This window comes from Camelus bactrianus, chromosome 11 (assembly GCF_048773025.1).
Source record: "Camelus bactrianus isolate YW-2024 breed Bactrian camel chromosome 11, ASM4877302v1, whole genome shotgun sequence".
Lineage (NCBI taxonomy): Eukaryota > Metazoa > Chordata > Mammalia > Artiodactyla > Camelidae > Camelus > Camelus bactrianus.
The window spans coordinates 39,189,522-39,215,030 of NC_133549.1; the positions used below are offsets into that span (position 1 = coordinate 39,189,522).

Here is a 25,509-nt window from a genome sequence, read left to right on the forward strand (position 1 = left end):
CAGCCTCCAGCAGGAGCTGAAAAAGTGCTTATTGGTTAATAACAGCAGTCAAAATCATCATTACATACCTCAAGGGCTCCACATCACTCCCCTGGCCAAGGCTGCATACCACCACCCCCAGCCCCCATATTCCAGGTGCCGCCCATGTCCCTAAGACCACTTGGCTCTCAAGGTCACCCACAGCCATCTGGCAACCCAGCCGGCCTCTTGAGCAGTTCCCAGCAGCCACAGGCCTTGCAGACAGGCGTCCTGGGCTGAGCAGCCAATGTCAGCCAGCAGACAGGAGGGTGAGAACATCAGGCTGGCGGTGCATGCGTGTCCTCCTCCGCCAGGACACTCACTGATGGGAGGAAGGTTGCAGGAGGGGAAGGCAGGCAGCCGAGGGCACGGCCCTGTAGCGCTCAGAATTCCACCTGGCAGGGACTCTGCGTCCTTCCACAGAGCCGGCCCCACCAGACTGGGCTTCCTTTCCTGGTCTCTCCTTTGCCTCAGGGGTCCTTCCTGGCTTTGCCTCTCACTCTGAGAACCTTGACCTGCACTGGCAGGATGGACGCCTCTTTTCCCCAGTGGGAGCCTGCTCCTGCTGCCCGTGCGTCCTCTCCCCGCTGGCCCTCTGCCTGGAGAGCCCTCTGGGTCAGGATGTCAGTGGAGCTTCACCAGCCTGGCCAAGCCACTTAAGCCCTCAAGACCTCAGCCTCCTCATCCATAAAATGGATTAACACCACCTCTGCCTACTTCAGAGCACTGAAGGGCAAATGCGCATCAGGAATGTTCAAGAAAGGGTGGAGGGTGGGGAAGCAAAAACAGGTGGCCCAGACACAGGAACTGTTAAATGCCTTTCCCACCCCCTCCCTCCAGCCTCTCCCTCTTTTCTGTCTCCAACACCAGCTCCTTCACTGGAATGTCCGGGGAAGGAGCAGAGCGTGTCTCACTAAGAGAAATGAAAGTAGGGGGAAAAAAGAAAAAAGCAAGCTGAGCCTTCTGGGTGCCATTACTGTGGAAATGCAGGGCCCTTCACATCTCCCGGTTCATTTTGGGGCTCTGAGCATTTGCCGCTCCTTGGTGGTTAAATGCATCCCAATAAATGAGCCCAGAGCTTGCCAATTCCTGTGGGTCAGTGTCACCGTGAAAGTATAATTGTTTCCAGACGAGTCCTGTTCAAACGTTGTGTGTGCAAAGAGGCTTTTCCCAGGTGGACAGCACTGGACAGAGACCAGCACTGGTGCTGGTGTCTGTGAAAGCCCCAGACTCTAAATGTGGGGCTGGACTCACCCCTGCATGGCACTGTGCCATCAGCATCGTGGTGGAGTCCTTAAGAAGAAGCTGCTGCCTTTGGTTTTAGCGGGGTCTGCAGGGTTTAGGTTTAAACAGGCCCTTGCCATTTGGGTAGCAACAGAGATGGGGTTAGGTCTAGGCGTGAAAGAGTAATAATTTCTAGAGCATTTTCTGTGCCGAGCACTCTGTGAACCCCTTTATGAGCACTGTATGGTTCATCTTCCCCAGATCCTAAGGGGTTGGTACAGTTATTATCCTCATTCTAGACAGAGAAATAGAGGCTCAAGATGTGAAGGAAGGGCGCAGGATGACCACCCAGCTAGCAGGGGTGCAGAGCTGAACTGGGGTCTGTCTGCTTCTAGCACCTGCCCTCACTCCACAGACACTATCATCCCAAGAGGAAGGACCAAGAGATGAACGATTGATTGATTGATTGATAACTTTTCTTTTTAAAAAATTGTTTTGAAAATTTTTTTTGTTTTGAGGTGAACTGTTTATATCGTGGGGGGGAGGACTCAGGAGTCCCTGTTTAAGTGGGGGAGGGGTGTGTTGCTAGGTTGCAGGAACCCCGCCCCTTTCCCCCAGCCAGGCCTGACCTGTGGACCCTCTGGGGACCAACTATCTGGTTTGTCTGCAACCTTCCCAGTTTGAGCCCTGGAAGTCCCCCTTCCCAGTCTGTCTAGGATGGTTGGTCACTGCACCTGCGGTGTTTCTCACCCCTGGACCAGCTGCAGAGAAGCCTGAGTGGCCTGATGGAGCCACGTCAGGACAGCCTGTGGGAGGCTTTTTCAATTACATTAGCTTCTGGCAGCACTGGAGGGAGACGCAGGCCCTCCCTCCCCTCCCTTTCTCCTTCCTGTGACTCCCTGGAAGATAGTGATTCAGCAGCAAGTCGGAAGCAGGCTAGACTGTGACCTATGGGGAGTGGAATCGCCGGCGGTGTGGGGGCTGTCAGCACCAGCTCAAGGCAAGAACTGGAGCAAGGAGGGGAGGTGGAAAGGGGATCTTGAGTTGTTCAGGAACTGGACCCCAGCAGAGGGCCTGCTGTCCTGCCCAGGCCAGGACTGATTGCAGGGCAGCAGGAGGTCCAGGAGCCCGACCTCCCCCCAACCCCTGCTCCCCTAAGCCCTGGTATGTGAGGGATGGGGGAGTCCCAGCCACTGGATACCTAAGCTGCTTCTCAGCATATTCAGCTGCTAAAAATATGAAATGGCTTGGCTACAAGGTGCCCAACCGGAAACCTCGGAGAGGTTTCCTATTAGGGCCACGCCTGCTCTGGCTGGAGGCCAGATGCTGTGTGAAGGATTCCTATGCCAGCCATTCCCACCGTCCAGTCCCAGCCTGGCACCCCCACTGCCAGGGCCTCGGCCTCCATTTCATTAACCCACATGCTTCTCAGGCCCCCAGGGCCTTGTGTTGCCCTTCCTCCCCTGCACCCACTACTGGCAGTTTTTGGGGATTTGTCTTGAGCCCCAGAGCAAGGCCTGGGTTCTCGGTCACCAAGTCCCAGCCTCACCCACTCACTGTGTGACCTTGAACAAGTTGTCTAGCTTCTCTAAGCTTTGCTATTCTCACCTGCAAAACCACAGGGTCCACAGAAGTCCTTGGTAGAAAGGCCTCATACTTTGGTTGAAGGACAGGCCAGCCAGGAGATTTGTCTGGAAGCTTCTTTGGCACCGCAAGTTCATTGTTCTTACTAAGCATTAGTGTTTCTTAGGGGTGGCTGAGGTCCTGATGGAGATTATGGTACAGACTGGAGTGGCCCTTGGAACCACCCATGCCTACCTGTCAGGATTGTAGTGACAGGGGCTGACACTGTGCTGGGCCCAAGGTTCTCAGCCAACACTGGCCCAGCCTCAGAACCCCCATGGGGGCTCATTGGAGATGCAGACACTGCTTTAGGTCAGGTCAGGGTGGGGCCCCAGATGATCCTATTGAATAACCAGATTGAGAATCTCTGACAGGGCCTCAGGGCGCTCCTGGGCCTCAGTCTGCTCCCCTGTCACACGGTAATGACCTGCTCATCTCCCCTTTGGAGCTGTTTACAAACGCAAAGAGAATCCTGGGCAGCTGCAGCTGCACAAACAGAGGGGGAGAAGGTGGCCATCACTGCTGGGAAGCCAGGAAATAGTCAGTGGGCCATTGTGGTCTCAGGCCCAGAGGGCATCTCTGGCAGGACCAGCGGGAGAACAGTAGGGCAGAGGGGGCAGCTCCTCCTTACCCTCCATTCCCTGCCCTTCCCCAGGCCCTGTTCTACAAAAAAAGCCCGAGAAACAAATTTTCTCCTTGGGAGACGCAAGTCTGCTGGGCAGGATGTAGCCTCCATATAATAATGCTCTCCTCCTCCTCCCTGGGAATTCTCCCCACAGCAGAGCTTCAAGGGGCATGGCCAGGCACTTTGGACACAGTCTGTCCCCGATCTCCCTTCTGCCCTAGGGAGGTGACCCTGGCTCAGGCCTTCCTGGATGGCCAGGTCAGGGAAGGGAGCAAATGGGAACTCCTCCACCTGCCTTTTGGAGGCAACAGATATGACAGCTTCCCCTTTACCCCCTCCCCCCATCCACAATGCAGTCTCATTCGGGCAGGTGGGCTTATAAACCACAGCCCTTCCCTAGCCTGTGACAGTGGCTGAACCTCTGTTTCCTAATCTGTAAAATGGGGATGATAGAACCTCCTTAGTGTGGATGTGAGGCTTGAAAGAGGCAATACCAAGGATGTTTTCAGACAAGAGAGCCAGAAGGGGGAGGATATCAGAAATGCAGATTCCTGAGCCTCAGCCCCAGCATTCTGACTCACTGGGTTCTGAGTCCAAACTTTGGGAAACATGAGGGGGATCCCTCATCCTTGGCTGTGGAGGCAAATCATCTTGGAGCTTAACAAATGCCCCCAAAGCCCAGGCCACCCCTCAGATTCTCAGGATTGGGTCTCAGGGAGTGTCCATGAGGGTGACTCCTTTCCCTGTGAACCTGCTGTCCTTTCCTCCAAGAGACCCCCCTCTTTCCAGCCAGCAGGCCTAGCTGGACAGTTTGCTTTGACCAAAGCCCTGAGATTGGCATTTTCCTTGATCCCAGGGTGACAAAAGGCATTTCCTCTAGACATAGGACCCCAACCAGCCCCTCCTGAACACTTAACAGACCGTGAGCATCTTAGAGGCATGTGAGGCTCCCCTGAGGATTGTTGGATGAAGGGGTCCTGGGAGGAGCCAAAGGCAGGAGCAAGGGCAGGAGGGCAGTGGGGGCAGACCTTGGGAAGCAGTGTGGTGCTGAGTCTGGGCTAATTCCTTGCTGGAGGGCAGGGGAGGCTCCAGGCTGGGGCAGCCCAGGGCAGGTGAAAGTGTTAAGTGCCTGAGGTCTCCCAGCAGTTACTGTCAGTGACAGGATTTGAACCTAGTGCTCACTTAGAAGTTCAACAGCCATTCCTGGCAGTATGCTCTGCCTCACCTCTACTGAATCCCCAGGTTCCCAGCCTGAGCCTTTCTGGTCAACATTCAACCTACAGCACCTATCTATCATCACCTATTCCAGGACCAGGGAATACAGTGGGAAGACACGAGCCACAGTGTGACCTCAGGGAGCCTTGGGTCTAGCCTTCAAAGAGTCACACAAATCTGTAATTACTCAGAGGCCAACAAGGAGAAGGGGAGGATGTCGGGGAAGACACGTTGAGGAGGTGACATTTCAGTCATGACTTTAAAGGCTTAGTGGGCTGGAGCAGGCAATGCAAAGATATTGGGACGGGAAGCGCTTCAGGGATGGGGAACAGGCTCCCAGCGCGGGGCAGGGCCTGAGTCCTAGCGACCACCCTCCCAGGCCTCAGTTTCCCTATTTACAAAGTGCATGGGAATCTGCCTCGCCCTCCTCTGTCGGCTGAGAAGGAGGGAAGGTGCCTGGGAAAGGGCACCAGCAGCCCGCCTAGCCCCTCGCGGCGGGCAGCGAGCTGCAGGGCGGGGCGGGAGGGGCGGGCGAGGAGGGTGGATCGCGCCCTGAGGCCGGGCTGACGGGGGACCCGCGGGCAGGCGCGCAGTGCGTGCAGCTGCGGAGCGCGCCGCTTGTCGGCCGCGAGAATCACATGAGCATCCGGCCCGTGGGCGCCCCGCAGCCGCTGCCGCAGCCTCGCAGCCCCGCAGCCCCGCGCACCCGCCAGGCCCTAACCATGTCTGTCTGTTGTTGCTTCTTTTTCAGGGACTATGGCAGTTCCAAGAGGAAATCAGGTAAGGGAGCCCACCCGGGCGTTTTTCCCTCCAGCCTCTCCTCCCTCTTCGTGCACGAGCCGCTCAGACCCTGCAGAGGACTTTCTGGGGGCTTGTCCTCGCCCATCTGCCCAGTGGTCCTGCGGGGCCGGGGTACTGCCCTCAATTGCCCCCCTCCCCAGCTCATGCTCCCTCAGATCCCTGTTACTCGCACCTTCTCCTCCCACCGCGTCCCAGATTCTCCCCGGGCTCTCTTCCGTGGGAATGAGGGTGGGTGCATGGGGAATGTGGGGGTGTCTTGTAAAGGGCCTAAGCCCCCGCGACCTAGGCAGTCGGATCTTCCCCCTGGGGCTTCAGGGCTCACTGCTGGGCTCGCTGTGACTTCTCCCTGGATCCTTCCCGCGGTGTGGCAGCGATGGAAGGGTTAATAGAGAGTCAGGGTTTTCCCCGTGGGAAGGTGAGACCAAGGACCGAAAAGGGGGGTTCGTGCTTGAGTGACTTGAGTTTTTAACGCCTGCAGCGCAGACCTTCCCCTCCTCCCCTAACTCTTCTTGCTGCGCGGGTGGGGGCTCTGCGTGGTTGCCCTCAGAGACCGGATGGGAGAGCACCGACTCCCCCTGGCATTGGCCCTACAAGTGCCAGGGCACCCTGAGTTTGCTAAGGGGGTGGAGACAGGGAGCGGAAGGGCAAGTCCTCGGGTGCTCAATGCTGTGTTCTGGGCGCTGTCGGCTGGGGTCAGGATTCTCTCAGGGTGGAGGAGGCGGGGCTAAGCAAATGCCTGCACGTGGGCGGGGCGCAGTTAATTGGGTGGCGGTGGTCCCTTGTACTTAGGGCTGAGTGTACGGGATGGGGGGAAAGGGACTGCAGAGACCTGCGTTGGTATGTGTGTTGTCCCTGTTTCTGGTCGTGGTGAGTTATGGGGGTGGGCAGCCATCTGGGGTTCTGGCCCTTGGAGATGCGGAAAGTGCGTATGCACAGGCGGCTCACGTGAATGGCTCGTGTTGGGAGATATTTGAGTCCAAGTGCTTTGGGCTGTGATCCGTAGAGGTGTGTGTGCCTGTGTGTTGGATGAGCTGTGAGTTGGGGTAGGTGTGATTGTATGGTGTGGGTTTCTGAGTCTGGGTGCCTATGTTTTGCCATACAGTGCTTGCTTTTGCATGTTAATTGGAATGAGGGAAGTTGTGTCCTGGTTTGTGTATGAGGGGGCATGTGTGATTATGGGTTTGTGTGTGTACCTATGGGGCTTCATAGTTCTGTGCTCTGAGGGTATGTTTACTTGATTGGGTGAGTGTGCCAGTGTGTTGGGATGTATCCGGTTGTGGGTTGGAGTGTGTGTTTACCTGGTTGGGGCGTGTCTAGCTGTGGGATGAGATGTGTGTGCACACATGCCTGTCTCCTGGGCAGGGGTGTTTCTGGTCTGCCCGCCCACTGGTGCAGAGGGGCATTTTCTCTGTGAACAGGAGGGTGAGGCTACCTAATGAGCTTGAGGAATTGCAGCATCTCAGCTGTGACTTGCAGCCAGAGCAGTTGGTGGGGGAACAGGGAAGGAGGGGAAACCCTGGTTCTGAAACAGCCCCCTCTCCAAGAAATTGCCCTGGGCCTCAGAGGTGTCATGACTGGTTGAACCTGGGTTCATATTCTGGCTCTATGTGACCTCAGGCTAGTTTCATAACCCCTCTGCCTCAGTTTCCTCATTCCCTATAATGATCATGTAGAAGACTAAGTTAGCGTGGAATGGTCCCTGGCACAGGATAACTGCTACAGATGCTGTGTCAGTTTATTGTCATCATCACCTCCTGAAGCCCTGGGGCCTGGCACAAGTCCCTTCTCTACTCAGGCCTCAGTTTCCCCCTGTAAAGTCAAAGTCTGGATGGGATAATCTCTCAGGTGCCCTGCCCTCCATCTCTGAGGCTCAGGTTCTGTGCGGCTTCCTGAGTGAGGCAGGGCCCCACCCAGGGAAAGCTTCCTGTTTCTCTGCCTTCCATTCTCAGGCCAGGAAGAGGATGGATGGGGAAATTTAATTTCGCTGGTGTGCTTATGATAATGGCCACTTAGTGTCCTGGTTAAAAGTGCCGGCTCTGGAGCCAGCCTGCAGGAGGTTAGGGTCTGGCTCCTCAGACCTCGGGCACACTTGCTACCCTCTCTGTTCCTGTCTTTGCTTCTGTACAGTGGGGATAATATTCATACCCACCTTGTAATGGTTAATTTTGTGTGTCAACTTGGCAGGGCCACAGATATTTGGTCAGGTGTTATTCTGGATGTTTTTGTGAAGGTGTTTTTTGAATTAGATTAACTTTTAAATTAATGGACTTTGAGTAAAGCAGATTACCCTCCATAATGTGGGTTGGCCTCATCCCATCAGCTGAAGGCCTTAACAGAGGAAAGACTGACCTCCCCCAGAAAAAAGGAATTCTGCTACTACCTTTGGACTTGAACTCTAGGTCTTCCCCCAGTCTCCAGCCTATTAGCCTATTCCATCAGATTTTGGGCTGGCCAAGCCCCCGCAATCATGTGAGTCAATTTCTCCCTCCCTCTCTCCCTCTCTCTCTTTCTACACACACACACACACACACACACACACACATACCTTATTCTGTTTCTCTGGAGAACCCTAATACACACCTCATATGGTTATAGTGAAGATTAGATAAGAAGATTAGATAAACTAATATATCTAAGTGTGCTTAGAACACTGCCTGCAACCTCAAAATTTTCTCCCAAAGTACTAGCTACTGTTGTTATTTCGTGAGCATCTATTTGAGGAATTTTACATACATTTGAGCATACTACTTGAGGCAGGTTTACAAACATTTCTTCATCTGCTGCTCAGTGGCACGGTGCGTGGTGGCTGGTGGGAGTCCCATTTCACAGAGGGGAAGTGGAGGCTCCAAGGGTGGCTGCCCAGAGTCCGTGGCAAAGTGAAGGCTTGAGTTTGGGTTTATTTAGGGCCTCACTCTGCTCTGTAGTGAAGCTCAGGAAGCTTCCCAGGGTCGCTTCAGTCAGGAATGTTTGTGTGGAGAAAATGGATGTTTGTTCCCTGGTCATCACTTGTCACATTTTGGTCCCCAAAGCCCGGCTCATCCTTGGAAGGATCTCTTATTGAGTGCAGAGCCAAGACTACAAGCCAGGCCTGGAGAGGTTGAAGTCAGCAGGAAGAAAGTTCTCGGCTGCTGACAGCCTCAAAGTGCAGGCAGGACTGGTGACCTTGAAACCTTGAAGACAGTGTAGCCTCAAATTTATCTCTGCTCCTTCCCTCCGCCTGCTGCTTCCTGCATTCCCCCACCCCATCCACCCTGTTGCTCAAGCAATATCTTGAGCATCAAGAAGTCATCCTTATACAGTATAGCACAGGGAAATATATACCAGATCTTGTGGTAGCTCACAGCGAAAAAAACAATGTGACAATGAATGTATGTATGTTCATGTATAGCTGAAAAATTGTGCTCTACACTGGAATTTGACACAACATTGTAAAATGACTATAACTCAATAAAAAGTGTTTTTTAAAAAAAGAGGGAAATAAAAATAAATAAAATAAAATAAAATAAAATTCTATGGCTAAAAAGTGAAGAAAAAAAAAGAAGTCATCCTTGACCCCTCCCTTCCTCTCACCTGCCCACCTGACCTGGATCCATCCCCTTCTCCCACCTCCACCATCACAGCTGTTGAAAGCCCCCTTCTTCTCTCGGAAAGACCCCAGCTTCCTCCTTGGCCTGTCTGCTCCCATCCTGGCCCATCCACACCGTTCTCCACACCATAGCTAGAGTGAGGTCTTCAAAACATGGAATCAAATAATGTGCTTTTCTGCTTAATTTCCCCAAGGACTTCCCATCCCTCCCAGAAAAACTCCTTATCTCAGCTTGCAGAGCCGTGTGTGTGTTGGCCCCTGCCTGCCGCCCTGCCCCGAGCTCATCCCCTCTTCCCCGTCTCCCATTCCCACCCCAGCCCTCTGCTCAGCCACGCCTGTCACCTTCTGTTCCTTAAACACATCTAGCTTCTTTACACTTTTATTTTTTATTTGAACAATTAATAAACATATCATTTTTACTATCTGATAATTATAAAAAAAGGAAAAAGTGAACAAGTTGAATAATCAGCTTATAAAGGAGGAACCATCTTATAAAACTTAAATGTTTAAACACACTACACAGTAAATAAGTTCTTTCCACATACGTAGGAACATCAATAGATGAAATCTGAAGTTACTATTCCACATGGTCTTTGCACTTGCTGTTCCCTCTGCCTGAATGCTGTTCCACATTGTTTCACATGGCTAGCTTCTTAAGATGTCTGCTTATCACCTCAGAGAAGCCACCCTGTCCTCTACTGTCTAGCTGCCCCCTCAAGTCACCCCACTTCTCCCCTGCACATCACTAATTATCTTGTTGGTTTTCTTGTTTGTTGTCTGTGTCCCACCACCTTGAAAGCCAAGACCTTGCTGTGGTGCTCATACCAGTGGTGGGGTCCCCTCGTGCTTGTGAATAGGCGGTGGATGGAAGAAGTGAGTGCATGAATGACACTGGAGGTCGGGAAAGAGAGGTCACTGTGGCCTCAAGTCGAGGGTAGGGTTAGGATTAGGACGTTATCCAGGGAGAGGAGTTTTTCTGGTTCGGGGACGGAGAGCAGGGAGCTTTGCTAATCAAGAGACAGCACTTCCACAAAGGTCGGGGAGCAGGACCAAGTGAGGCTTGTTTGGAGACCAGATATTGCAGCTGACCTGACTGAGCACCAGCTGTTTGCCAGTACTGTGTACGGTGCTGAGGTTACAGGGCTGTGCCTTTCTGCCTTCAAGGGGTTGGCAGTCTGCTCTGGGTGATGAACTATGCAGACAAGAACATGCTGTTGGACAGAGGGAAACAAGGAAGTGGCCTGGTTACTTGAGGAAGAGCAGTCCAGGCCAGGGGCCACAGCAAGTGCAAAGGCCCAGGGGTCGAGCATACTGGCCTGCTTGAGGCATGGCAGGGAGGTTTGTGGCTGGGGTGGAACATGGGGAAGGGCAGGGTGTTAGGAGGGGAGAGCAGAGTTGTAGTGGGGGTGGGGGCAGCAGCACAGACCTCATAGGGCCTTATCAGCTGGTTTAAGGATTTGGGCTTTCACTGTGAGATGAAGAGCCGCTCAAGGGTTCTGAGGAGAGCAGGACATGATCTGACTTAGCTCTGCGAAGGACTCTTCTGACCGGTGGGTGGAGATGACAAGGGGAGGAAACAGGTGAGAGGACGAGGACTCCGGCAGCAGGGGAGGGACAAGAGGGGTTGGGATGTGGGCTGTGGGGGGGAGATGACGTCAGGTTGCCTGGGCTCCCGTTCACAGCCCCACAACTTTGGGCAGATCCCTTCGCCTGAGCTCCATGACCTCACTTGTTCTGTTGTATCCATCAGGTTCAACTAGAGACACAGAACCAGTAGGAGCTATTTTTAAGATATTTCTTGCAAGGAGCTCTCTTATGCGACTGAGGGCTGGCTAGACACATCTGAAGTCCAAGGGCAGGCAGGGTTGCCATCCACAGGTGAGATTTCTTCTGCAGTGAAGCCTCAGCTCTGGCCTTAAAAGCGTTTCAGCTGATTGACTCAGAGCCCCTCAGAGTATCGAGGTGATCTTGCTGAAAATCAACTAATTGTGAACTTGATCACATCTGCAACATACCTTCTCCAGCAACTCCTGGATTAGTGTGTGGTTGAATGAACTGGAGACTGTAGCCTAGCCAAGATGTCATGTAAGACTGTCGCGTCTTGCCTGTAAAAATGGAGTAGCAGCCACCTGCAGGAAGGTGCAGCGGGTTCAAGAACTTGGTGCAGTCAGAGGACTTGGCACGTGCCTGGCAGTAGGAACGGCCTGTTGCTGTTAGCTGTGATCGGCCTCCCCAAGGTGTGCACTGCTCTGGGAGCTCAGATGGGGCTGGAGCAGGCTCCCCAGAGCGGGGGCGCCTCCTCAGACCTGAGAAGATGGACTGGTGCCCTCACAGTTCTAGGGAGCTGCATGGCTCCAGCGCCCGAAGTTAGGGAGTTCTGATTTGTGCCACAAGGGGGCGCAGGCAGCCACGGATCCTGTAGGCTCATCCTGGCCCTGGGATTGGGTGTGAGGCTCCATCCCACCCAGGAGTCCTATGATGAGCTGCAGCTCGTTTAAATGCAAATAAGATTGCTCAAGAGTGTTGCAAGTTTGTTCTTTTGGGCTAGTGTTGCTCTTCCTCATGAAATCCTGTTTATAGTTTTCCTTGGAAAATTGGTGAGCTCAACTCGTCTTTCATTTTATTTATCATACAGTCTGCATCACTGGATAGTGAATGAGATCAGCGTTACCGTAGTTTCACTGCGGAGAAGCGTGTTGCTTGGAGTTCTGAGTTTAGGTTTTGGCGTCAGAATTTGAATCCCTGCTCTGCCCTGTGTTTGCTCTGTGACTGGCAAGCTGCTTAACCTCTGACCTTCATGCCCCCACATGTAAAACAATGGTAAAAATAGTGCCTGCCTTGATTAAATTTAAGGATTGGATTCCAGAGGGCCCAGCACTTAGCAAGCTTCCAGTGATAGCAGCTGTCATTGTTATTTTAATTATTGATAGGTTCTGAAAGGAGGGGAGAAGTTGGCCTTACCTTCAATTTGAGAGTAAAAAGATCCACTTGAAGCATTTATTTTCATTCTGTGAGCCTAGGGCCTGGCCCCAGAGGAGACAGAACCTAGACTTGGGCATTGCGGAATATTCTGTAGAGTTAAGAATACAGGCTCTGGAGCCAGAATGCCTAGTTTTGTGTCCCTGATCTGCCAGCTGTGTGGTCTTGGGCAGGTCCTTAACTTCCTGTGCCTCAGTTTCCTCATCTGTGAAATGGGTATAATGATAGCACTTCACCAGGTTGTTTGAGGCTTGAATGTGAATTAATACATATGAGATGACTGCTACAGGAAACACTAAGGGTTAAGCTATTTTTATTGCAAGTGGGAGGCAGCACCCTGGGTGTCCAGCTCTTGAACAGGAGGGACCACTGGCTTTGGCATTTGCCCTCGTCCAGGAGAGACTCTGCTCAACCAGTGGGGGAGGGTGGAGTATGCACCACCTCATACTTGCCAGGCGGCTCCCCAACAACCTGGGCAGATGGTCTTACCCCTTTTCCTAGACCAGGAGGGGTGGGTTCAGGAACCTGTCCAAGATCGTCTCGCCAGGTAGACACAGGATTTAAGTCTGGTCCTTCTGGTCCAAACCTCTTTCCACTGAGGTCTGTTCCCTCCTGAGCCAAGGCCTGAGGGATCCACAGGTGAGCAGGACTGGGCTCTGGAGATGTCTAGCAGGTGTTTCCACAGACCCAGAAGGGCCTGCCCCAAGAGAGCCCCCTCTGAGGTTTCTAGAAAGAACCCATTTGTCACCAGGGATTTTTGATTGGGTAAATGGTCCCTCTGCAGGGTATGACTCTTCGTATGAATTCGGTTTTTAATAAAGTGGACTGGCTTAAAGCAAAACCTGCCCTTAGGTTCTGTCTACTATAAAGTTAGTCTCCCCTCCTCCTTTTGCAGTAGAAGTAATTAAGAGAGGGGCTGCTGCTGGGGTGAGGGGTGGGCAGAACCTGGCCTCCTGCTCTTCACCCTTCCACCAAACCTGGAATGAGGCAGAGCTGGGAGGGGGGCGTGGTGAGGCAGAGAAAGCAGGTCTGTGGTGCTTCATCTTCCCCCAGGATGAATGTCCCAGTCGGACACAGAGCAGAACCAGGTTCTCGGCCCGGGCCTGCTCTACTCACCTTAAGTGATTGATTGTCCATAACCCCGAGGAGCTCACAGCTCAGCTGAGAAAGTAGGATGTCCTTGGGGTTTCATTAAGAAATACAAGGCAGGATGGATTGCAATCCACAAGCAGTGGGAGTCAGAACTGACTGGAGGCAGGGCACTAACCAAGATGGGGGAGGCTGGAGGTGTGTCCTGGAGGATGGAAGGGATTGGGATGAGCAGAGGGCCAGGCATGAGCAAGGACTCGGAGACTGGGGTGAGTTTGAGAAGTTTGAGGGAAGAAGAGGTATCTGGCTTGGCAGGAGTGAAGGGCTAGGAAAGGGGAAGGCAGGAGATGCGTCTGGAAAGGAAACCTTGGAGGGTATATCAGCAAGACTTTTCAAAGCCATTCCCCAGGCTTCTCTGCTGCAACCATCCATCCTCAGGGAGAAAGGCCCAGGCTGCTGAGCAAACACAGCCAAGACATTCCTGGCACTCTGCAACAGCCTGTTCCAAAAGAACGTGTCTCTTGAAGGCATTGCCTTCTAGCACATCTCACCCGGGCTGGTGTTTTAAAATAATTTTTATTTTTGTGGCTCTGGGTCCTCAGCCTGATGTCACCCCTGGAGTTCAAAGCCAACTAATTGGAACTGAAAGAAGGCTGATTGATTTGGCAGCTCCACATCCAGCCCATGTGGCAGTGATGCGATGGAGAAAGTTTGTGTCTGTGCCACGACTCCCCTGGCTGCAGGCAGTGTGGTCCCACTGCCCTACTGGCCTGGACACATGAAGCAGGGGAGGAGAGGGGAGGGCTCCCCAAATCCTGGAAGCACGTATCCCACTCCCAGGAAGGAAGCAGATAGCTGGTAGGTAGCCTTGGTTCCCTCAGCCCTGCTTGCTTAGCTTCTTTCTGCCCTCACTCCTATCACCTGACCTTTCCCGCTGGGAAAATGGGAAGAGGGTCTGGAAGGGGGTGGCACGTGCAAAGGCCCGGAGGTGTGCTGAGAATCCCCAGCCTGCTTGTGGAAGCACAGACTCCCAGGCCCTGCCCAGACCTCCTGAATCAGCATCTCTGGGGGCGATGCCCAGGAGCGCCAGGCAGTTTTGACGGGCTCCCCAAGGATCCTGAGATCAAGCCAGGGTTGGATTTGGGATGGATTGTCCATGTGGGTGGATGGCCATATTCAGGGTCGAAAGGCAGTGAGGTAGCAGAAGGATTGGAGCCCCCAGGATGGACTGTGACTTGATGGGGCTGCTCTTTGAAGGTTCATTTAGTTGTGCTCCAAGTTGGGTGGTCCGACGTGGGAAGGGTGGGGTGGCCAATCAGAGGACTGAAGCCCAGCATTCAGGGCCTTGGAGAATGGCTATCCAAGGGGCCTGTCCAGCCACCAACCTCCCTTCTGGCCTCATCAGGAGGCAGTGACAAGACCCTGCCTGCCTCTTATTTCCATAAGGTTTTTCTTCCTCAAGGGAGGAAACACCCGCATTGTGGTCCAGCAGAGAAGTGCTTCCCACCACGGCCCTCAGCCAGAAAATAACTTGTTCCCCACTTGGGCTTTTTGGTTTATAAACATGTGACAAAAGAGGCAACATTTCCAGTAATGACAAAGCCAGTGGAAAAACAAAGATTTGGGGGAAATGTGCATTATTTATTGTTTTAGCACCTTGTTCTGATCTAAAGTTACTTGTTTAAAAGCAGAAATGTGGCATGTGTAACTCCGTTGGCTCATGGCATTTTTATAATTGGTCAGTTTTGAAGTGTGACGGCAGAGAAAAATTTTCCAAAGTTTCAGTAAAACTTGTAAGTTTGCAGGGAAAAAAATGTTTTCTGCTTTGCCCCCTGGATCTGTTCATTGCCATGTGTGTTGTTCATGTTAGATCTGGATTCTGGTACCAAGAAAACTGGGCAATATCAGAAAGTCCCTTCTGTTCCTTGTGCTTGAAAAGAGCTACCACCTCTTTGAGATGCTTTCCCCACCCCCACCCCCCATGCGGCATCTGGCTACTGGGTGCGGTGTTGTAGAAGGCCCCCGCGGGTGGCTGGGGGCTGCCTTTCCTCCTAGCCAGGGTCTTCCCAGCTCCAGCCCTGGACCACCTTAGACACCCCTAAGTGTTGGATCAGGGTCAGGGTTGGGTGCCTAACTGATCCTGGCAGGAGGGTGAGGTCCTTGGAAAGCTGTGATGACAGACTAATGACAAGAAGCCAAACTAAGACTGTCTTTGTATGTTGGCAACCCCCCACCCCCACCCCGGGAGACTTTCCTTGTGAACATGCAGATTTTAACGTCCCTTGTCCCAGATCTGTCTGGGTGGGACAAGTTCTCCTGGTCTGTTACCTCTCTGCCATACACTAGCCCTCCCTGGAGCCTAGTGGCTCCCAGAGCTGACAGTTGTTCATTTGCATTTGATCACAGGGTTCTGAGTAGGCGTTGACACTAGTGGCAGCTCTCCCAGGGGCAAGGATGGGGGAACCCTTGAGGCCTGAATTGATAAGAAGCAAGTTTCCGAGCGGATGCTAGTGTCAGACTCTCCCAGGATTGGGTGGTTCCTGCTGGACCTATAGCTGACCTCACTGGCTCTGGCCGTGGCCGTTAGGAAGATTTGTTCAATGAACATCTGACTGCCTCCTCTGTGCCAAGCTCTGTATTCCAAGCCCAGTGGTACCAAACTGGATATGATGAGGTCTGTGGCCTCAGGACTCTGAGTTGGGTCAGGGAGGTAGGAAAGTAAACCACAGTTATGTGATGTCCTAGTGCTATGATGGGGGTTGGGGCAGAGCGTGAGGAAGCCTCCCCGGGGGCAGCACACAGCCCTGCCTGCGGGTAGGGGGCCGAGCAAGGCTTTCCACCCCTGGTTCCCTGAGATTCTTAGATGAGTCAGCAAGGAGCGGGTGGCTGGGGAGGAGGGTGGCCTGCAGAGGCATCTGGCCAGTCTCAGCACTGGCTGTGCAAGCGTGCCACGTCTTCTCAACTGGGCTGGGGCGTGTCCTTCACATCTCCCCAGTACCTGCTGGGCAGTACTGTTTCAGAGATACCTCTGCAGATGGCCACCTGGGTTACTTAAGTGGTTGAAGCTTAAAAAGTTCTAATTATAAAATCAATGCACGTGCCTAGGTTGGAGAGAACTTGCCCCAAAAGTGACCTGACTTTTTCCTTGTTAGGAGGACTCTGGCTTCCCGTGGTCTCTGGGGGACACATGCCCTGCCTATGAAAGGAGGGCAGGAATCCTGATTCCATACGATTCCAGAGCCATGGCTCACCTAGCCAGGTGACTGGCACTAAGAAGTGCTCATTAAATATCTGACTAACAGATGGGTCTCTATTGTGGAAGGAGACTTTGTCCAATGGGTCTCCCTAGTGGTTAATGATTGACTAGGATGCCAGGACAGAGAAAGAACAGCCCCTTCAAGTCACAGGTGAAGACCAGGGGGACCCAGAGAAGTGATGTCACCTTCTCACTTTTGCAATGAGCCAGGATAGGGCCGTCTGAGCATGGGTCTCCCTCCTGGCTTCTCCCAGGGGTGGAAGCTCAGCATTAGCCAGAGACCCTGAGCTGTGGTGCCAAAGGGTTAACTGCATGCTTCCCCAGAGAGCTCACACACTCCTGACCCTCCCTTGTCCTCCAGGCCTTCCCAGCTGCGGCCTCCTGGGCATAGCTTGGTCACGTGAGAGCCAGATGTGGGGATTTCCCAAGCAGTGATACGTGTGTGCGCGCGCACGCGCGCGCACACACACTGCTCTGTTTACGTGGCATCTGAGAGCTCAGGCAATTGGTCCAAACCCACGCAGAGCAAGAGAGAGATGGGGGTGAGGAGAGGCCCCCGGGCTCCAGGCACACACCCTGGGAGGCTGCGCCGAGCCCTGCTGAGCCCTGCTCCCACCAGACATCATAGATAAGCCAGTTGTTTTTGCTCAGACTCCCATTTCCTGCAACATCCATCTTGCCATAGACCATATTGGTTATGGATAAAAAAAATTTTTTTAAACTCTTTGAAGGACTTCACAGCAGATGCTGGAAGCCTGTGCCTTCCAGGGATGTTCTGTGGGGTTTGGGTCCTGCCCATGAGTTACTCCGCACAGCACCAGCTAGTTTTAGGGTCTTTCTGGCCTGAGAATGCCCATATGTGTCTTAGGCCACCCAGGTAAGACCTGGACAAGAGGGAATGCAGGGACCTGGGTGCCAAGAAGGCCCTGGAGCAGTGGGGTAAGCTGGGCCTCAGTTTCCCTGTGAACCCCTTGGGACTGAGTGCACCGAGTATTCGTCCTGCCATAAGTCACCGAAGACTTTCTGGGCACCGCCTACTGTGTTGGGTGTGCTGTGAGGATGCTGACAGGGTTAAGACCCTGAAGGAACTTCAGATCTGATTGGAGAGACTCAGAAATTTTGATTAAGCACCTACTATGTGCCAGATACTTGCTAGGACTACAGCACTGTCCAGCTGACACGATCAGTAAACAACACAGAGGTCCTGCCAAGGGCAAGATGAGAGAGGCCAACAAACATTGATGGGGGTCATCCTCAACCTCATCTTGCAGGTGTGCTCTGCCCCAGCCCCTGGCCCTTCATCCCTAGCCCCGCCCGCTCCAGCCAGTGGCAGTATCCAGCCAGACAGCTGAAGCATCATGAGCGCTGCCCCAAAAGTGGGGTCCCGTTACAGATGCACAGGCTCCAGGACTCAACCCTACGGTCGCCCCCACCTACCACGGGTCCCCGCCCGGAGCCCTGCCTGCTGGGTCTGGCCCCAGCCTGCCCTCCAGCTGGGTCTGGACAGCCTGGGGCAGTGAGGATGCAATATATAGGCAGCGCCGACAGTGCCAGGCAGGTGGCCGAGGGAGCCATGCTGCCTTTAAACAGTTGGCAGTTGATTCATTGATACTCTGATAGCAAGAGTCCAGTCTGGAGAAAACAAGACATTGCGCTTTTCATGGCCCTGGGATGGCAATGTCAGTCCTGGGCCCGTTGCTGTTGACTCCGTCTCTCACGGCTCTTGTGGAGACTGAACCAGGGAGCGGGGTGGGCTGCTGGCTGGGGCCCTGGGGACCCAGCAGCTGCTCCCTTCATCCTGCATTGCTGGCCCCTGTTTCTGCTGCTGCCGCTGCCTCACCCTCACCAGCGTTGGCTGGGGGAGCTAGTGGGTGGGGGATTGGAAGGGGAATATCCCAGTAAGTAGGGGAGGACCACCAAGGCAGACCACCCCAGGGATGAGGGGTGGCTGGGATCCTGGAACTCTGAACAGTGTTGAATTTGTCTCTTCTCTGCACACCAGCGCCCCGGCTTGGGGAGAGGTGAGAACCCAAGGGCTTAGGGAGAGGCCGCCACCCTAAGGGCTGCAGCGGGGTCAGGCAGCAGCTGCTGGAAGCGAGGCTCAGAACCCAGCCGGCCTCCCCACACAGCGCCCCTCTGTCCGCCCACGGCCCATCTGACTCACCACAGCACTTGTCTTTAACCAAGAGGCTGAAGGTCTTTCGAGCAGGGTGGAAGGAGGAGGCAGACCTACCGGCCGCCCCCTGCCTGCACCCAGGCAGTTGAAGTGCTCCTGGGAGCATCCTTGGCCTCTCAGTCCACCCACTTGGGTTGGGCCATCTGTGCTGGCCCCAGCCATGGCCTAGGTGGGTGCCCTTGGACTCAGTCCCTAAGGGGCTGTGGAATGGCTTCAGGCCCAGCCCCCACCCCACCCCATTCCCCACCTGAGCCAGGAGACCGACTGTTCTCTGACTGTGTGGCTTAGTGGCCAGAGGGTCAGTGCTGCATTCCCACCCCGGGTTGGGCTGCCCCTGCATGGACTCTGGAATCTGGGAAAGGCAGCTTCTGGGGAAGGAGGCGGGCCCCTTCCTACTGAGACCAAAATGAATAGGAATATGACGACATTTATAAAGAGAAACTCAACAGATATAAAAGAGCCTCCCTTGGCCAGTGGCCGGGGAAGAACCAGAGAATGAAATCCCCTGTTTTTATGTTCCCTTGTTCCCAATTCTTAGCCAGTTTGCCTGGGCTCAAGTCTCGCTGTGGGGCCTTGGGAAAAACCTTAACTTTCCTGAGCTTCACTTTCTGGATCTGTGAAACACGGGTTGTTGTAAGGATGAAATTAGCTAATGCTCATTAAATGTTTAGCCCAGTACCTAGCATGCATGTTGCGAAAGTGGGAACTGGTATGCTTGTTCCAGCCCCAGCCCTGCCACTACCTTGCTGTGTGATCTTAGGCAAATTTCTTCTCCTCTGTGGTCCTGAGTCCCCAGTGTGCTCCTTCCAGCCTTTAGAGGTAATTTATTTAGCTCAGAAATCTGTGGCCCAGAACCCTTAGACCTTGGGCAGGACCAGCTACATAATTTACAGAGCCTCTTGTTCATAAATTATTAAAGATCTCAGATTGGGGACAGAAGGGTATGAAACCAAGCACAGGACCCTTCCAAGTGTGAGTCCCTGCGCACCTGTACAGATCACATGCCTGAAGCCAGCTCTGCCTTGGAGGCTATGCATGAAGGAGGCGGTCTGGGCTGCAGCATTGACCCCTCACTCCTCCAGTCCAAGGGCATGATTTTTTTTCATGCCATTGGTATTGATGACGAACTAGAGGCTGCTGCTTCCCCTGGAGCGGCTTCAGACAGTTGCCCAGGGGAGCAGCAGCTCATCCACCTTATAACTGGACACTTGCCAACTTCCCAACTGTGACTTTGGGTTAGAAGTCCTGTTTGAGCTATGGCTTGTTCTCCGGCTGCACCATCTGAATTCGTGCCATGCTTTTCCCGGCTGCCATTCATATCACTTCACTGTTGTGCCTCTGTTTCTGCTGCTCTGAGCACAATGACCTATTGCAGGCGCTATATATCAGTAGGCCAAGCTGGTAAAGGAACTATTTCTTTGTGAAGGACTGTCAGCCCTGTAGAGTTCTTGTAAAGATCTGAGTTACTATGTGCCTTTGACAGTAGTGTGCCTGCAACAAGCGAAGTGCTCTACTCATGGAAAAGTAGCAGCTCCTCCTCCTCCTATTAAATAACAGGACTGTTGAATAGCAGCTGTCAGGCCCTAATTAGTTGATGGCCTGAAAGCAGTGGCCGAGTTCCCTGGTGGCCTAGTCAAAAAGGAAAAGAAACATGTGGCATCTGGAGGAAACCTAAGAAATTTAGCCCTACACAAAGTTCAGTTTTACAAAAGGAGGGAAAAGACTAGAATACAACAGATATTCAGAAACCAGTTCAAGGCTGCGGTGAGGTAAGAACAATAGAATTCCCAAAGAGGGAGGTGTCTTGAGTGTTCAGTATGCTGAGATGTTGAAGACTGGAGGGATGCAGAGAAGATGGAAGTGGGGGGTTCATTCCGTGCAGGGGCCCTGCTTCTCCTCCCCTCCCAGGAGCCCAGGGCGGGGGCTGTGTAAGCCGATAAGGCGGGTGACCCTGCCCTGGTCGCCCTGAGCCCTTGGTTTGCTTTCATTCTCCGAGGAGTTTGTGCTGTTGGCTGTTCTCCTGTCTCTCCCACCTGGGCTCGCAGCCCACTCTGGATTTATTAGTTTGGATGGGTGGAACTCGCTTTACACCAGGGAAGAACTCCTGGAAGCATGCTTTGAGACTACATTTGGGTAAATTGAACCCAATTCTCACTGCTCTGGAGTTACTCAATGTTAACAGAAACCTTATTATGAACCAATAAGAGTCCATTTCCTAACTTAGGTCTCTCCAGGTGTTTATTATGTAGTACTTGGGTGTATATGTGCTTGTGGGGAACGTCCTTAAAGTTGGCGGCACTTGGAGCGTTGAAATTCTTGATTTCTCGTAATCACCTGGACTTGACAAGAGTCGGGTTCAGCATCCATGTGTCCTCAGGTCACTGTACTTGGCTGGGATTTGCAGGCACCTGGTTTTCTCTGGGCCTGGATTCTTGCTGGTCTGGCAAGCCAAGAGGAATGGGTGTGGCAGGGACATGAGTCTTGTGGAATGGCCAAGGGAGGGGCCCTGTCCCCATGCCTCCTGTCTCCCAGCTTTGTCCCTGTCACCCACTCCCCTTCTGTGTTCCAGAGGCCTAATTCCTGCCCCTCCAAAACCTTTCACAGGCATTAGGCCATTTCACTCTTAAGGCAGCCCTATGAAGAAGGCAAGGTAGGTATTTTTATCACCCTTTTTCGCAGATGGAAAAGAGGCTTAGAGGTTTGCTAAATGCCCCAGAATCAGTGAGCTGAGCAGAGTAAGCACAAAAACCAAGATTTAAAAAAATTCCTGCTCCAGTTCCTCTCTGCCTCCCAACTGTTGGCCTTCTTCACTTGAGTTTCACGTACTGAGCATGTGTTCAAGTGGTTTTCCCTGGAAAGGCAGCCTGTTTCTCAGGAAAGATGTTTCGGCTGTGGTGCACTTACATTACGGAGGCTAGCAGGTTTCTGCTGGAAGAGTCTAGAACGTTAAACAAGCACCTTGGAGATCAGTGGGCCCAAATGCCTGATTTTACAGATGAGAGCATCGAGGCCCAGAGAAGTCAAGCCACTTGCCCAGGGTCACAGAGCCAGTTCACAGTAAAACCAGTTGTGCAGATTCCCAGTCTCTCACGCCCCTTGCTTTCCACAAGGGCCCGTGAGTCTACTCTGTCACCAGAGAGAGGGGGATGGAGACAGCAGGGAGGGCAGGAAGCAGTTGGTTTGTGTCACTCACAGCTGCTCATTTGGCTGCGCCTGCCTCTTTCTCCTTCACCCCGTCTCCCCATCTCGCCATTTTCCCAGGCCTGAGCCAGCAGCCTTGTTGGTCTACTGGCCGGGGGGGGGCCAGGGTCTGTGAGCCAGGGGCCTCTCCTCTGTTCATTGTAATGAGCTGGAGGTGGGGGTCCTCCCCACCCTGGAAGAGGGCTTGCTCGGGTGGGCTGGAGAGAAGGCACTCCAAAGAGGGGAAATTTGGGGTGGGAGCTGCGGAACTGGATTAATTCTGCGGATCCAGGGGGACTGGGAAATAAATCACGTTTTAAAAAGTCTTTTCTTTTTAAAAGACAGGCTCGTTTCTGGTTCGCTTCCCATTTTCCTTTGGAAAGAGGGAAGGCTTGCTTATTGTGGGGTGGGGGGCGGGTGGGCATGAGCTTGAGTTGTTCCACACTTAGGAGGGGGGACTCGGTTTCCAGAGGCTGAGGGATCTTTCCCTGTCCACTCCCCCTGGCCTGCCCAAATGCCCACACCCAAAGTCCTGGAAGGGCATCAGACCCTTCAAGATGATTGTTGAAAAACCCAACCAAGCAGCAAAGGCCTTGTGAGCATTTAGTCCAGGTGGGCCAATGGCCCCCACTTCTCTCTCCTGGGGTTTTAGAGCATCTCCCCATTGAAAGAGAACAGCTCCCCATCTCTGACAACCTCACCTCCTAGCCTAGGGCCTGGCAAAACCACTGCCCACAGGCCAAACCCAGCCCACCACATGGTTTTGTAAATAAAGTTTTATTGGCACACAGCTCATTCATTCCTTTACGGATTGCTGGGGGCTGCTTCTGCACTGAAACAGCAGAGGTGAGTAGTCTCAACAGAGACCACGTGGCCCCCAAAGCCTAAAGTATTGACCTTTAGTATCTGGCCCTTTACAGAAAGTCTGTCGCTCCTCCTCTAGCAGAACACGTCTTCCTTGGTCCTCCAGGCCCTTGGCCAGGTAATTTCCCTTGGCTCACTGACAGACATTAGCACTTCCCAAAAGGCTTCCTTCTGAAAACCCCAAAGGAAAGTGTACAAAGTAACAAAGCCAGCAGAGAAGGACAGAGGTGTGGGTAACCTCTTAGCTGGCTCAGCCCAGGGCTGGGATGCGCCTGGCAATAGGCCTGCCCTAGGGCGTTAGGATGGCCTTGTTGAGAAGCGGCCCACTTGGCCACATGTGGGGCACAGGAGCAAGAAGTCAGCCCCAGCAAGATCTGGCACCAGGCAATGAAGCCCCACATTCTGAACTCAGACCCACTCGGCCACAGCAGTTTAAAGCTTCTGAGTGCGTCTGCCTTGTCTTACCTGCCCTGCCCCACCCGGGACGTGAAGGCAGGGCCAACCTGGCTCCTGCTGTCCCAGGAGATTTCTGGCCACAGGATGCTGAGTGTAGCCCCCCAGAGTCCCTCTGCCCCCATTTCTAGCGGACCCGGTGTCTGGGGCTGTCTGTGGGAAGCATCTCTGGGTGCCAGCATTTTCTTGGTGCATCCAGTATTGAGCTGCCATCCAGGTCTTGTCCTTGCAACTCCAGGAGTCTGATTTTCCTGATGCCCCGAGAGCTGATTGAACCAAGCTCATGGGATATGCCCAGGGGACAGGTTCAGAGACGTTAAGTAACTTTATCAAAGGGGTCAGAGCCTGGATTTGAATCCAGACAGACTCCAGAGGTCTCACCAAGCCTCTCCATGAGAGCTCCACTCTCTTGGTTTACAGTGAGAACCAGCAGGGCCAGGCTTCCCGGTTCTGTATGGGAGCCAGCCTGCAATTGGAGGGAGGCTTGCTGAATGAGGGAGCGTTAGGTCCTTTAGTTTGATACCACTCACTTTAAATGGTGAGTGGTATCAAACCAAAGCCTGAAGCCTGTGTCCCCACAAGAGATGGGCACGGTACTAGCTGTGTGACCTTGGGCCAATTTTCTTCATCTGCAAAATGGAGGGAGTACCTTATCGTTGTGGGTTTATTGTGGAAAATAGATGACTTGTTATATGTAAGTGCTCAGCACAATGCTGGGTGTGCAGTGAATGCTGTTGTGATTGTCATTACTCTGTCAGGCAGCTCGCTCTCCTGGCCAGCGCTGGGTGGGCAGGCCGAGGGTTTGCCTCTCAGACGTGCACCTCCACGTTTCCTTCTTGTGGTCCCCACTATAGCCAGTGCTGTTCTCCTTGGGAGGCAATGAGCAGTTCAGCAGAGGAAGCACCAGCTGGGGTGTCCCAGACCTGGTTCCATTTCTGGCTCTGCTACTTTGACCTTGTGTGCACTTGGGCCGGTTCCTTCCCTGTCTAAACTCAGAGATTCCACCCCTGTAAAATGGGGCAAAAAATGCGTACGTATCTCAAGGGATTGTCGGGTGTAAATGAGCCACTGTGACTATAGGTGGACGATCAGTGTTACGTGCTGACCCTCTGATAGTCTAGAAATGTTCACACCATTAATTAGGCTAAGAGCTTCTTGCCTCGTTATGTTACTATAGCACATTTCACAATCTTAAGCTATTTTAGGTGCTTTGACTTTGTCCTTCCCTCCTGGCAGGAGGACAGCTTTTAACCTCATTTCACAGTTGAGGAAACTGAGGCCCAGATCACACATGAGTCTTTGAGCCTGCAATAGAGCCTCATCTCTTCTGGTCACGAAAGGTCCCCATCCTTCTGGGTTGGAGTTGGGGTGTGAGACTCTTTAAAAGGAGGTTTCCTCCCATTCTGCCAGGGCCTGTCTGTCCTTCTCAATGGTTGGGGCTGGGGCAAGGGCTGGACAAGACACTGAGGCCCAGGGGTGCGGTGCCCGGAGACTGGAGACAGGCCTTGGGCTCTCCAACCTGGATGTTGAAGTTTCCAGGCCCAGGCTGCTGAGCCTGCTGGCCTGGTGAGGATCTTTGGAGCCACCAGGCCCTCTGGGGTCAGCCACCCACATAGCCAGAGAGAAAGGTTCAGGCTGCCTTCTCCGGAGCAACGATAACCCGTGGGCCCTGTTCCAGACAGGGATCGTGTAGGATTCTCTGTGCTCCAGAGGATTCCTGCGTTTTTGCAGACACCTCATTATCCTCGTCCTGGCCGGCAGTGTCCCAGCGCCTCTGTAATCACTCAGGCCCACGCCCAGCAGCCGTCCCAGGGCCAGGAAATCACTCCCCTCCCCTCCCCCGCCTTCCGCCGGCCCCAACGCGGCGCCTGCAGCCACTCGCCGGTGGACCTCCTGCCTGCCTAACGGTTCTCTCTCCTCCTCTGATTTCTCTTCTCTCCTGCTGCTGCTTGCTCTCGGGGGGGGACTCGGAAGTGTGGCTCTCCAGCTGGGCTGAGTCTCCCAAGAAGGACGTGACAGGTACTGCCTGCTGTGCATGTGTGTGAACATGTGTGTCCCCAGCATGTGTGCGTGGGAGCCGGTGCCCGCCGGCTGCTCTCCGCCTGCTTCCCTGTGATGTGTAGCCACCCTTTGTCAGCATGTTGGGCATCTTCTCAGCCCTCTCTTGCTCTTCCACTGGCTGTACCCTCTGCCCTCCTTTTAACCCTTTTTAGGTCCCAGGTCCAGCCGTAGAGCCCTTTGATGGGTGATGACCACACAGCACAGAATGTGTGGGTTTGATTTCGGCTCTGCCACGTCCTGGCCGTGCCTCCTTGGACGGGTTGCGTAACTTCTCTAGCCTCTTCAAGTGGAAGCAGCACCACCTCACCAGGAGTCTGGCACACAGAGTGCTCAGGTGGTGGTGAGGCTGCCATCATCTT

At 53.5% G+C, this 25,509-nt stretch overlaps 1 protein-coding gene across 4 annotated transcripts in view; it reads left to right on the forward strand.

Annotated features, from left to right (window-relative positions):
* Positions 1–25,509, forward strand: part of SH3PXD2A (SH3 and PX domains 2A) — a 230,861-nt gene that overhangs the window by 142,182 nt on the left and 63,170 nt on the right. For 3 of the 4 annotated variants that reach the window (XM_074373681.1, XM_074373684.1, XM_074373683.1), the window contains 2 exons: positions 5,457–5,485; positions 25,064–25,108. In XM_074373681.1, the coding sequence (XP_074229782.1) occupies positions 5,457–5,485; positions 25,064–25,108 (74 nt within the window). The remainder of the gene's footprint in view (positions 1–5,456; positions 5,486–25,063; positions 25,109–25,509) is intronic. The other variant, XM_074373682.1, reaches the window with a different exon arrangement.